Source organism: Ylistrum balloti, unplaced genomic scaffold (assembly GCF_031769215.1).
Source record: "Ylistrum balloti isolate Yb309-2 unplaced genomic scaffold, AGI_CSIRO_Ybal_v1 Utg370930, whole genome shotgun sequence".
Classification (NCBI taxonomy): domain Eukaryota; kingdom Metazoa; phylum Mollusca; class Bivalvia; order Pectinida; family Pectinidae; genus Ylistrum; species Ylistrum balloti.
The window spans coordinates 26,571-41,152 of NW_026782526.1; the positions used below are offsets into that span (position 1 = coordinate 26,571).

Below are 14,582 nucleotides of genomic sequence, written 5' to 3' on the forward strand. Positions count from 1 at the left end.
TAACAAAGGTCTCGGATTACAGAAACACACAATAAGTCCGTATCTTATATAACCATGGTAACAAAGGTCTCGGATTACAGAAACACACAATAAGTCCGTATCTTATATAACCATGGTAACAAAAGTCTCGGATTACAGAAACACACAATAAGTCCGTATTAACAATTATATAAAATCACTGATAAATTAATAATATCATTTTTTACATGTGTGCTTTTGAGCTGAGGGAATAAGCGCCAAGGGGCATAACCCCTGGTATCGCGTAGAAATAGCCGCACATACTACTTTGAATTTCAAATTTTAAATGTTTGAATGTGAACAGATACTTAGAGAAAACATTTATCTTATGTATTAAGCAACACAATCCAAACTCAAAGTCAATAAAATCAGGGCTAGATATGAACAATATTAATTTTGAGAATACAACAAGGTCTTAACACCCGCCATGTCAATCTTACATCATACATCAATCATACATAAGTTCAGATCTACAGATACAATATGAATGGATGTAGTAAACAGTCTGTGTCATACAAGTTTGTCCACCATTAGTTAACAATTATTAGGTGAATTAGTTAATCATGTGTTTATAACCATATGTTCCCATGGAGATCACTGTCTTATCTAAACAAAACACTCCTTTATTGTCTTTCGTTTTCCGCGTTAAAAAATCTCTATCTTTGTGTTGATTCATATTCTGAAGTCACTGATTAATTATTTACGATATTCTTAACTTAAAAGGTTCCTTCGGAGGAGGAAAGTTTTTCCACGAGAAAAAAAGCCCAGAAAATTGCAGGTGTGCATGTTTGATAGTTGTCATTTTTACTTTCCCACATGTTGATATGAAAGACTACAATAATTGCTTTCAACTAAAATCATCTTAACACATTTACAATTTATTCAAAACTTTGAAAAATTTAAATGACAGTTTTGTTCTGAAATAAAAACCTCTGTTGTTACCGGGGGTTAAAGTATTCATAGAACCCAATTTTTTTTGACTAGATAGGAATTCAAACCACCTTCAAATCAATAACTAACATTTTCTTATTTTCATAATGAGTGGCAAAGTTTATGCTGGTTTAGATATTATTGATACAGGTAATTGTATTTTTTCTGTTATGACGGTGGACTAAAGGACATCCAGAGCACCGGTTCTATGGGGGAGGGGAGGTAACTTTATATTTTATTGGCGAAACGTATATTCCAAACGATAATTTCGGATCACATTTAAACGCTTAAGGGTAGTTAATCATAATTTATAGCAAGGCAATATTCATCAAGAAACACTATGGCGATATTATATTCTTCATCAGTAGCTGCCCTAGTAACTGTGAAAAACAAATGTGTGTAATGTAATCAGGATGAGGATCCAGCTAGCAAACTTCTACGTCTACTATGTGAACATGAAGGACTCCTTATTTCATCTGTTACCTTTGATCAAAGTGTGTCCGGGCTAAGAAACGTCTACGGTAACCTAACTTATGACTACAAGGTGAATATGTAAGATATTGTAAGGTTGTGAAATAAAAGACCTAGTAACACAGGGTTTCAAAATATGGAGGTTGATGAAAATTGTTGGAGGTTACCGCCATCATAGACATTTCATTGCGAAATATTCTATTCCTTTGTGCGATATGAAGCTGGATGTGTTTGATGCTCGTTAGTTTGTCTGTTGGTTCTGCTGTTATAAACCTTATTCTTATTTGAGAATGTGACATCACTTTCTTGAATTGACAAAGAATTACATGGCGTGTGTCGTCGATGAAGTAAAGGACGCTTATTCTTCCAGAACACCTAGTCTTATTTCCTGTGTACTTTTTAAGGAGTCTCCGTGTAAATATTATTGTTGTTAATATTTCGCCTTAATTTTATTGAGTTAGAGTTTGGATTATGGTTTTGTTGACATGTTGGTATTTTCTTGTTGTTCCTTATAATAGAGAGAGAGAATTTTTTGTGCACCGGAAGTTCATCATTATTCAAAGATTGCTTCAAACCTTGAATGATTGATTTGTAGAAAGGACCTCATAGGAGTCAAAGAAATGTCCCACACGAACCAAATTCATCCTAAGTGGGTTATAATTAAATCATCATAAGAGACAAAGCAGGAAATGACCCCGTGGTGAAAATTAAAGAAAAAAAAACAAGAACCAGCCAAATTAAACGTGGTTAAAAATCTAAAAGGTCGCAAGGACTGGTAATATGCCATATTCAATGCTGCGGCTAAGGATGTACGACAGTATTCACTATTTCATCCAGAAATATCAAAACAATGGCAAACATCAAATGAATGAGTAGGAACTGCTCCTAATCCTGATCTCAAACATGTATGATAATATTGCAAAATACAAAATAGGTTTACAATTTGAAATATCTAAAATGCTAAAAGAAAAATTGAAAACTTGTAAAATTGTCGATTAAAGGTCGGATTGTAGTTAGGTCAAAGAATGTTTAACGACTACAGGGATATATTCTTGTCAATCACACAAATCTTGGTTTTATATCTTCCTGGCTGTTTACATTACATCAGCTAAATACCACTGTTCCTGATAAAAAGGTCCTTTAACAGGAAGCCACACAGGTGAAGTGAACACTGATAAGGTTTGGGGATTACATGATTGTCTATTTTGGAGATACTGACAAATATATGCACTGTCACTAGTTAATGTATCCATCGACTGGGAGGCGAGTGACCTTGCAGCTGGAAGGCGAGTGACCTTGCAGCAACCTGGACAGTGAGAGCTATGATGAGATACATGAATTTGATTAAACTAATAACTCTGAGCCATTGTTTAGGTCATATCCCGAAAAAAAACCCAGGAAAAGGTAAAACATTTGTAATTAATCACTTACACCAGAGTCAAGACACAGCATGCCAACAGGTCAAATGAATCACTTACATCCCCCTCAGCTTTTTTTTTCATTAATCTCAATTGCCCTTTTTACATAAATTGCATCGTCCTAGGGTTAAAGTCTTCAAACAGAAATTAAAAGTTATAATAACAAAGTTAATTTAATTTAAGTTAATTTTTAAAGATGAAAGAAGAAGAAATGGAATTGAATATTTTACCTTGTTTTAGTTTGTTACATACCGTTGTTGATTTATATGGATATTTCTTAAATCCATAGAGTCGTTTTTACTTGTGAATTCGGTCACCCCTGAGTCTACAGCCTTTCTTGGACTCAAAGTTATTTGTCTATTGCCTACTGTGTGAGACATAAATTTTCAAGACGTGTTTCATAAAAACTCATATCAAATAAAAGCAATTTAATTTTTTTTTAAAATCAGAATTTACATTTTGACAAGTTTAAAAGAAAAGATAATTAAAAGAGGACGCAAGCTAACAAAATAAAACAAAAAACAAAAACCTCCAGGATATATACAACACTACGGATCTTGACTTTTTTTAATCTTGAATCATTACTGATATATACACAAGAAATATTACACCAACAATTCATGTGATAGTTTGCGGATAAATTGGTAAGTATGTTAATGCGAACTTTATAATTCCATTATTTAATGACTTAAAATGTTGCCTAGTACATATATATATATAATAGGTTAGGACTTTAGCATTTATCCTACTTTATTCGCTGAAAACATTCCGTTATCTTTATCATACTACCATCCCTGATACATTGCGAATTGTAAGGTATCGTTTCAACAAGATTTTGTCCATACTTCATAGGGCTTGTCTGAAGATTAACTATGATGAAACCTTGACGAACCTAAGACCCCTGGATAAGAAGGATGAAGACAGAAGTCTCTAAAACAGCATTTATATTTACAGCGTGTATCACACATAGAACAGAGATACGAGAGTCTATGGTAACGTTGGTCAGAATAAAACTATTTGGTGAAAAACGCCAAGTGAAAAGTCAATGTTTGCTTAAGCCAACTTTGGTTTCTCCCTGCTGTTTTATAGTTTGATGACAGTTTGAAGTCTGATAAATAAACAGCACTGTCAACAAGTGAAATGTCAAGGTTACATGGCTTACCGGAAGTTTCAATTAAATTTTCACAAATTTTCAAAAGTTCAATTTCATCATTGGGAATTTCGCATTGTGTCAGCCAACAATTTACCAGACACCGACAATACCTCTTGTTTCCTTAAATGGGAGACGGCGGATATATCCAAAACCTGCTTTAGCCAGTGGTGTGATTTAATGTGCGACTGATTGATTTGCTATACAGTACACTTAATAGTTTCTATCGCTGTATCAGTTGCCTTCATCAATACCTACGTCATAAATACGAGATGAGCCAATGACAGACGAACTTTTTCTACATTACTTAAACTGCTTTAATTGAAGAATACTGGTCTCAACAATGCCAATCTATTATCAGTTTCTTGAAAAATGTTTATTTTTTAAGTAGGTAAACATTTCCATTTATTCGTTACGTCCCAAGCATTTTTCGATATCAACACAGAAAATATTTCCGATCATGCGCGACTGTAAATAAGGGTGACAGATTCACTGTTTCAACAAGTATAGTGTAATTTCATGACGTTAAGTTCGATAACAAAAGTTCGGCGTTTTCTGAACCTCCGATCATTTAGAAGTAAATTATAGTCAACTGAAATGCACTCCCGCCTCTAATTGGTAGTCATTATAGCTTATTTTATCAAATTCGCTGTGTCTGTTCAATGGATAAAATGCTGCTGTTATTTCGGCCAAAATAAACAGAACTCCTTTTTATCAGAAACACTACCTGTTGAGAAGTGCTCTTTTGAAGGTCAGAGAGTTATTTTGTTGTAATGAGGTGAAGGTAAAGAAAGCTGAAATCGAGTGAGGGACCATTTTTGATTTCTGAAAAGACCATATGCAAACTATTTGTATTTCATAATTATACGTATGAGAAGTTCTGGATAAAAAAGACCGGAAAAAAGTATGAGTAACAATGTATGAACAACTAGTTGAAAAATATCCTATTTCTTTGTTTAATATGAAGCTGGACGTGTTTGATGTTTGTTAGTATGCCTGTTTCGTTGTTTGTATATTTTTTTCTCATTTGAGAACGTGGCATTACTTACTTGGATTGACCAAGATTTACACAGCCTGTATCGTCGATGAAGCAAAAGACACGCTTTCGGAACTCATGATCTTTTTGTTCATGTACTTTTTTATCATGTTTTGCTCAATTTTTATTGGAAATGAGTTTGGATTATGGTTTTGTTGAAATGTTGGTATTTTCTTGTTGTTTTTCGTATCAGTTTAGGTAATTTACACGATAAAACTTCTGCTCTCAATATGAATCTGGTTAACGGGACCTACCTCATTGCAATATTAGAGACAAAGCGGGTACATTAAGTACCACAATCTAAGTTCGAGAAATAACAACTTTTTATCCTGTTTGATACACATGTGTACTAATTATTACCTGCACGTGTAGGTGTATCTAGGTTGCCTCATATATTTAAGAATGTATGGATTTTAATATATATATAAATCAATTTTTTCTACAAATCTTTTCGTTATTTTTTCACAACCAAAACGTTGAAAAGCAATAACACGAACAAGCATATGGAGAAAATAACATTTTATCTACAGAAATATAGCTCACCACAGTAAACCGAAGACACAAAAGTTTTTATTCAAGAAGCACAATGGATAAAGATAAGAAGTTCAGAAACCATGGCCGAAAGGTGTAGAGGACTGATGCCGCCTTATCCAAGTAGGTCAGTGCTATCTCGGTTAGTGTTGTCTTCATCATTGTGTACGTGGCTATTATGATGGTGGTGATGGTGGTCGTGGTCATGGTCATGGTCATGGTGGTCGTGGTCATGGTCATGGTCATGGTGGTCATGGTGATCGTGATGATCGTGGTCATGATGATCGTGGTCATGGTGATCGTGGTCATGGTGATCGTGATGATCGTGGTCATGATGATCGTGGTCATGGTGATCGTGGTCATGATGATCGTGGTGATCATGATGATTTTCATGAGCACGCCCTATAACGCAGCACGCTAGCCTGATTCCCTGACTAGCACCACCATCATCAGCATTAGCATGAATCTACGGAGAGATGTATCTATATTAGTGAGTTCCCTCGAGAAGTAATAATACTCTGATTACATGACTGAAATACATCAAAGATATATTTCTATTCTTTGAATCACTTGTATAGAGATATCTATAGCATTAAGTTCATTTTTCGATCAATGACTAATCCAAACGATTATCTATAAATATAGCAACGCAGAAGATAACGTTTACAGGTCCTACAAAATTTGACCCCGGCACCCAGGCCATATCTTACGAGACCTGGAGGAGAATACTACTCACGACAAAGGCACGGCCGATGAGGTCGTGTAGATCAGCGTGGATTATCTGCTCACTGACGTAAAGTCCATGGTCGTCACCAGTAACGTTACCAAGATCTCCTACATGGCTACACGGAAATAAATATTACACCATTACATTTGATTTATCGAACAAACTATACGAAGAGTGAAATCTTTGTATGTACTTATGTGCACACCCGCTCCGCGTAGTGTGTTCAGTACTGTCCGGTGTTACTGACATGCCCAGGTTCGAACTGAGTTGTTGTTGAGCTATTGGCTCAAGGAAATTATGCACACCGACATATAAACAGTTAACGTATATTAACAATTATTTATTAACAATGACAAGAAATGACAGCGACGAGAAAAAAACATTAGAACAGATACCCATCGCAGCGGCAACAACACACGTTTAGACTGTACACTAACACATAAACAATCTTGGAGACAATCCTCAGACCCTCATTCGTCGGCTCACGAATTCAATCGTAATAGCGGCGAACGTACCTGCAAATACCGTGTTACATACCCTGAGAACACAATCGTGTCTCCACGTCCTATCGGAAGTCTGAATCGAATGCACCTGATGGGGAATAATCTCTAAACCAAACTACTTAATTCCGTTTAACACTCGGAAAAAAAAAAAAAACAAAAACAAAAACAAAAACGTAGAAGTGCTGTCTGTCACAAAAAGAGAGACAGAACAGGCGGTAAATAATGACCCGTAACTATAATTTGCAAGGTAATACTTTCCGAATATCGCGAGCTCACGGTTCAACACCGAGAGGTACAGATGTAAACAAATTCAGAATGACAATACCGAAGTGAAAACCAATTCCAATACAGTTATATAGATCAACAATTCAGTCTTCTTATTGTTATTTTTACATATGCAAATCTAAGTGACAATGGATTCCGCTCAATAACACATCAGATATAAGCAGGCAATTCTAATTTGTTATGGGAAGTTTTAAGGACAATCACAAGCAAACATAAAATCATGAGAGAATGAAGGACCCTCTTGTACAAGGAAATTACTTTAAGTTTATTTTTAGAAAACTTGAACTTAAAAACAAACGAAACAGTGTTATATTGTGCTAAGTTAATTGACATTGACCAGAGATGTATATTGGATTGTACAATAGACACACAAGTGTAGAACGCCTTTAAACACACATGTAATACCAATACATCTAACTTCACATAGCATCGACCATGAATTTATCTCAGTTTAATATCTAAATATGATTAGAGATTCCTCACAACATTTTTTTGAAGGTACACTCGGAAAACCATATTGAAATCAAATCAAAGAATAGTTCACAAGTATAGCAACACATCATCATTGGACATTCAGAAATTTTATGTAATTTCAGAGAACTACTCTGTATAAAGGATGGAACAGAAGACAGTTTAACAAGCTTACCAAGTAACTTTTTTAACTCAATGACACTGGGCTTAGTGACTCTACTATCTCGTTATAAGATAGTCTATCAAAATTTAATTCCAAAAAGAGTAACATACAGGTGTTTGTAAAATCTTGACGGGGTACATATGAAACAACAGCTGCTTGCCATAGCATTCCATCATGTTGCCAATATTTTTATAGACGGTTCTCTTAGAAAAACAACAAATAAACAGAAAGATCTGATCAGAAAATTAAAACCAATGTGAAAAACAAATTGGCGTATATAAAAAACCCCATCGAAACCTAGTTACAAAACTGAAGCGGCAAGCAATACAATTGTATGATGGTGTGGAGGCGGACAAAAGAGTCTAAAGATTTCTGGCCGACCATCCGACTATTTTTTTTATTTAAAAAGGGTTGTATATATGAGCAAAATATTCAGCACATTGAAAATGGATATTTCGACAGTAAATGGTTAAGTATATAGAATGTTGAATGATTTCTTTGGGAAAGGACGACCTTCTTTGTAAGCCTAATAAAAGGCCTGTTGGTATACTACTGGCGACATCAAAAGACATTGGAGAGCTATAGCTAAGATGGGAACTTCTGCAGGATCTTCCATCCTATGTTCTCGGCTTTCCAGTGTGTTTGCAGTTACACGTACCGAGGAGTTGAGAAGGTCTTTGGGACAGCAACAAATGTGACTGTGGACGTTCCATTGGCAAAGAAGCTGAATGCTTATGGGTTGGGTGTAGTTAGACTTATCCATAGCTTACCGCACAACAAGAAGCAATGTATACAAATGAATTGTAGTGTTAGCATGGTACAGCATATCTCTTTGGACCAGTTATTTCTTAACTCATTGGATATCTGTAAATACAAGAAGTTAAAGCGAACTATACCTGTTAGGGTCATCAGGAAGTCCATGCTGTTTATCATTCGGATTGTAGTGGTTTCCCAAGGAGTTACAACATTCTGTCATGTCCCCGCTCTCATGAATATGTATAGCGTGACTTTGGCCGGGATTTAAATGTCTCAGGTCGTACTGGATTTTCACATCATCGCTGTGAGGCTGCAGTTAAAGTGGGAATAAACCTGCTTATCAATGAACATCATGAAAATACCAACAGGTCAACACAATCGTAACACAAAATCAAATTCAATTAAGGTAGGGAAATATGAACAAAATACTTATTTACATGAAGACTCATGAAAAAGTATCAGGAGAATAAGACCAGGTGTTCCGGAGGAGTAAGTGGCTTTTACTATAGTTCATTATTTGCATTGTTGAGCAGTGTTACTTAACCGTAAGATGTAACGGTCGTTATGTTGATGGGGAAATGGGCTGGTGTGTTACCTGAGTGTCACTGCTGTAGTTTGTGCTCATTATAACATCTTATTGGTGTTTGATTTGTAGCAATAAATGACTGTGACTTATGTTATGCTTGTTGGTTTTCTTAAATACCGTGATGAGTGGTGAAACCAGTCTAAAAAAAAACCAATACGATAATGTTCATTATTATCACCTACAGAGATAACATTATGATACAGTTGTATCAACTGATAGACTGTGGAGCGACCTGGAAGGAATCCGGATTGATACTTGTAAAACATACCATTGTCTCTAGCAAAGAAAAAAATATGCTTAAACACACGACTGACAACTCAATGAAGAAATTGGTCTATACGTAGAAGTGATATGAGCACCTCCCTTTTTAAAGTATGGTATAATATGGGTTTTTCCTCTTAGAGAAGAAAACAGAATCTCTAATAGATCGGTTAACAGCATAGTAAGAGAGAGGTTGCTCTGGCTGTTATCATAAAACAGGATATTGTCTAAGTATTTACTCAATTCAAAGTGACAACTATCAGTTTCTAAGTAAACCGAGAGCTGAGGTTGACCATGAACCCTCACGGCAAAGTTGATGAAATAGTCAAACGACTTGTTTTATCTTATAGCAATATTTTAGGCGGATTTATTTTCCATTTCAAAGGTACATGTCTATGGAATATGAGGTACCGGCCACTGCCTCTTTGATTCAACTTACTTGTAAAATCAGAAAACCATTCTGACCTTCTGAGACAGTATAACATGTCCTGAAAACCACCCTTACCTTGTGAGACAGTATAACATGTCCTGAAAACCACCCTTACCTTCTGAGACAGTATACATGTCCTGAAAACCACCCTTATCTTCTGAGACAGTATAACATGTCCTGAAAATCATTCTTACCTTCTGAGATAGTATAACATATTCTGAAAATCACCCTTACCTTCTGAGACAGTATAACATGTCCTGAAAACCACCCTTACCTTCTGAGACAGTATAACATGGCCTCTGATCCTATACGTGAGATCTGGGACCTGCATGTTGGGCATCATCTCACACTGTGCGTTGATTTCTGTTACAAAAAATGCTACTTTACGAATGCCTTTGTTATTATGTTGTTACTTTGAAATCAAGTGCTCTAAAACATAACAAGTATAGAATTTCTTTTTATACACGTCCACTTGATATGCAATATATTTGAAAAAAATCACATAGAAAATGATGCAAGATAACTTCACTTACCATGTTTCTCATGTGAAGAACGCATGTTGTTATCGTGACATTCGCCTTCAAGCTTCATGTTTACGTAAACGTCATGGACATGCGGATAATGGTTGTGTTCATCATGATGGTGTCTATGGCCGTGATCATGATTATGGTCATGGTCAGAGGAAATCGATGAATCAATAGCATCACTGCTATTGGTGGAACTGGTGTCAACGGCGGTGTTGGTGGAACCGGTATGGTGCCCGAAGTCATGGTCATGGTGCTCACTACTTATATGTACATGGACACCATTGCCTTCTTTCTGCAGCTCTTGGACCTGCGCAGTTAACTTATCCACTTTCGTTTTTAATTGTTTAACTTCCTCGGCCAAACTGGCATCTTGAAAATAACAATTTTGTCAATACTACAGACAGTGTGAGATCTAATGCATTATTAATAGCTTGACATTCAATGCATGAAAAACAGTTTAAAATTTAATAAATCAGCAACAACTTGCTATTTAATGCAACAACAGTAGAATAAAACTATACACTACAACTGATCGCCATTAAATACACCAACAGAAAGGCGTTTAACAAATCAACAACATAAATGTATTTAACACACCAACAACAGATACGTATTTAACACATCAACAACAGATAGATATTTAACACATCAACAACAGATAGATATTTAACACACAAACAACAGATAGATATTTAACACACAAACAACAGATAGATATTTAACACATCAACAACAGATAGATATTTAACACACAAACAACAGATAGATATGTAACACATCAACAACAGATATTCAACACATCAACAACAGATAGATATTTAACACATCAACAACAGATAGATATTTAACACATCAACAACAGATAGATATGTAACACATCAACAATAGATAGATATTTAACACACCAACAACCGATAGATATTTAACACATCAACAACAGATATCTAACACATCAACAACAGATATTCAACACATCAACAACAGATATGTATTGTACACATCAACAACAGATAGATATTTAACACACCAACAACAGATAGGTATTTAACACATCAACAACAGATAGATATGTAACACACCAACAACAGATAGATATTTAACACACAAACAACAGATAGATATTTAACACATCAACAACAGATAGGTATTTAACACATCAACAACATATAGATATTTAACACACCAACAATAGATAGATATTTAACACATCAACAACATATATCTAACACATCAACAACAGATAGATATGTAACACATCAACAACAGATAGATATTAAACACATCAACAACAGATATCTAACACATCAACAACAGATAGATATGTAACAAATCAACAACAGATAGATATTAAACACATCAACAACAGATAGATATTTAACACACCAACAATAGATAGATATGTAACACATCAACAACAGATATTTAAAACAACAACTGATAGGTATTTAACACACCAACAACAGATAGATATTTAACACACCAACAATAGATAGATATGTAACACATCAACAACAGATAGATATTAACACAACAACAACAGATAGGTATTTAACACATCAACAACAGGTATTTAACACATCAACAACAGATAGATATGTAACACATCAACAACAGATATTTAACACATCAACAACAGATATTTAACACATCAATAACAGATAGATATTTAACACATCAACAACAGATAGATATGTAACACATCAACAACAGATATTTAACACATCAATAACAGATAGATATTTAACACATCAACAACAGATAGCTAACACATCAACAACAGATATTTAACACATCAACAACAGATAGATATGTAACACATCAACAACAGATATTTAACACATCAACAACAGATATTTAACACATCAATAACAGATAGATATGTAACACATCAACAACAGATAAGTATTTTACACATCATTAACAGATAGATATTTAACACATCAACAACAGATAGATATGTAACACATCAACAACAGATAGGTATTTTACACATCAACAACAGATAGATATTTAACACATCAACAACAGATAGATATGTAACACATCATTAACAGATAGATATTTAACACATCAACAACAGATAGATATGTAACACATCAACAACAGATAGATATTTAACACATCAACAACAGATATATATGTAACACATCATTAACAGATAGATATTTAACACATCAACAACAGATAGATATGTAACACATCAACAACAGATAGGTATTTTACACATCAACAACAGATAGATATTTAACACATCAACAACTGAAAACCGCCATATGTTGCTAAACCTCCATTTGTGAGACTTAATGTAATAAAACATCAAAATTTGTGTGATCAAACAAAACCAACTGCTTAGCTAAACCCGCCATCTCTGAGTCTTAGCGCCGTCATCCGTTAAACACCACAATTTGTTACATTATATACCACCATCTGCTAGACTAAACAATACCATGTCTTAGACTAAACAATACCATCTGTTAGACTAAACACTACCATCTGTTAGACTTAACACTACCATCTGTTAGAATAAACACTACCATCTGTTAGACTAAACACTACCATCTGTTAGAATAAACACTAACATCTGCTAGACTAAACACTACCATCTATTAGACTAAACACTACCATCTGTTAGACTAAACACTACCATCTGTTAGAATAAACACTACCATCTGTTAGAATAAACACTAACATCTGCTAGACTAAACACTACCATCTGTTAGACTAAACAATACCATCTGCTAGACTAAACACTACCATCTGTTAGAGTAAACACTAACATCTGCTAGACTAAACACTACCATCTGTTAGACTAAACACAAACAATATCATCTGTTACACTAAACACTACCATCTGTTAGACTAAACACTACCATCTGTTAGAATAAACACTAGCATCTGCTAGACTAAACACTACCATCTGTTAGAATAAACACTACCATCTGTTAGACTAAACACTACCATCTGCTAGACTAAACACTACCATCTGTTAGAATAAACACTGCCATCTGCTAGACTAAACACTACCATCTGCTAGACTAAACACTACCATCTGTTAGAATAAACACTACCATCTGTTAGAATAAACACTACCATCTGTTAGACTAAACACTACCATCTGTTAGAATAAACACTAACATCTGCTAGACTAAACACTACCATCTGTTAGAATAAACACTACCATCTGTTAGAATAAACACTACCATCTGTTAGACTAAACACTACCATCTGTTAGACTAAACACTACCATCTGTTAGACTAAACACTAACATCTGCTAGACTAAACACTACCATCTGTTAGACTAAACACTACCATCTGTTAGACTAAACACTACCATCTGTTAGACTAAACACTACCATCTGTTAGAATAAACACTACCATCTGTTAGACTAAACACTACCATCTGTTAGAATAAATACTAACATCTGCTAGACTAAACACTACCATCTGTTAGACTAAACAATACCATCTGCTAGACTAAACACTACCATCTGTTAGAATAAACACTAACATCTGCTAGACTAAACACTACCATCTGTTAGACTAAACACTAACATCTGCTAGACTAAACAATACCATGTCTTAGACTAAACAATACCATGTCTTAGACTAAACAATATCATCTGTTAGACTAAAGACTACCATCTGTTAGACTAAACACTACCATCTGTTAGAATAAACACTAGCATCTGCTAGACTAAACACTACCATCTGTTATACTAAACACTACCATCTGTTAGACTAAACACTACCATCTGCTAGACTAAACACTACCATCTGTTAGAATAAACACTACCATCTGCTAGACTAAACACTACCATCTGTTATACTAAACACTACCATCTGTTAGAATAAACACTACCATCTGTTAGAATAAAAACTACCATCTGTTAGAATAAACACCAACATTTGTGAGACTAAACACTTACGTCTATTAGAATGAACATCAACATCTGTTAGACTAAACACTACCATCTGTTATACTAAACACTACCATCTGTTAGAATAAACACTACCATCTGTTAGAATAAACACTACCATCTGTTAGAATAAACACCATCATTTGTGAGACTAAACACTTACGTCTATTCAGAATGAACACCAACAGTTGTTAGATTAAACACTACCATCTGTTAGACTAATTAATACCATGTCTTAGACTAAACACTACCATCTGTTAGAATAAACACCACCGTCTGTTAGATCAAACACCAACATCTGTTAGATCAAACACTACCGTCTGTTAGATCAAACACCAACATTTGTTAGATCAAACACCACCGTCTGTTAGATCAAACACCAACATCTGTTAGATCAAACA

The 14,582-nt window shown here is 34.7% G+C and overlaps 1 protein-coding gene across 1 annotated transcript; it reads right to left on the bottom strand.

Moving 5' to 3' along the window:
- Positions 1-5,566: 5,566 nt before the first annotated feature.
- On the bottom strand, positions 5,567-10,588 carry LOC132559544 (superoxide dismutase [Cu-Zn]-like). The gene is made up of 5 exons (XM_060224173.1): positions 10,270-10,588; positions 10,011-10,099; positions 8,591-8,769; positions 6,291-6,396; positions 5,567-6,020 (listed from the first exon to the last, which is right to left on the bottom strand). Exons 1-5 carry the CDS (start codon positions 10,325-10,327, stop codon positions 5,670-5,672), a joined length of 783 nt encoding a protein of 260 aa, XP_060080156.1. The 5' UTR covers positions 10,328-10,588; the 3' UTR covers positions 5,567-5,669.
- Between the last annotated feature and the right edge of the window lie 3,994 nt (positions 10,589-14,582).

Bases quoted from the DNA above. Each gene is read 5' to 3' on its own strand.
- LOC132559544 (XM_060224173.1), bottom strand. From the start codon at position 10,327: ATGAAGCTTGAAGGCGAATGTCACGATAACAACATGCGTTCTTCACAT. The intron at 10,100-10,269 runs GTAAGTGAAGTT...TTTTTGTAACAG, and splicing joins TTCTTCACATGAGAAACATG to AAATCAACGCACAGTGTGAG. The intron at 6,021-6,290 runs GTGAGTAGTATT...ATCTCTCCGTAG, and splicing joins TCATCGGCCGTGCCTTTGTC to ATTCATGCTAATGCTGATGA.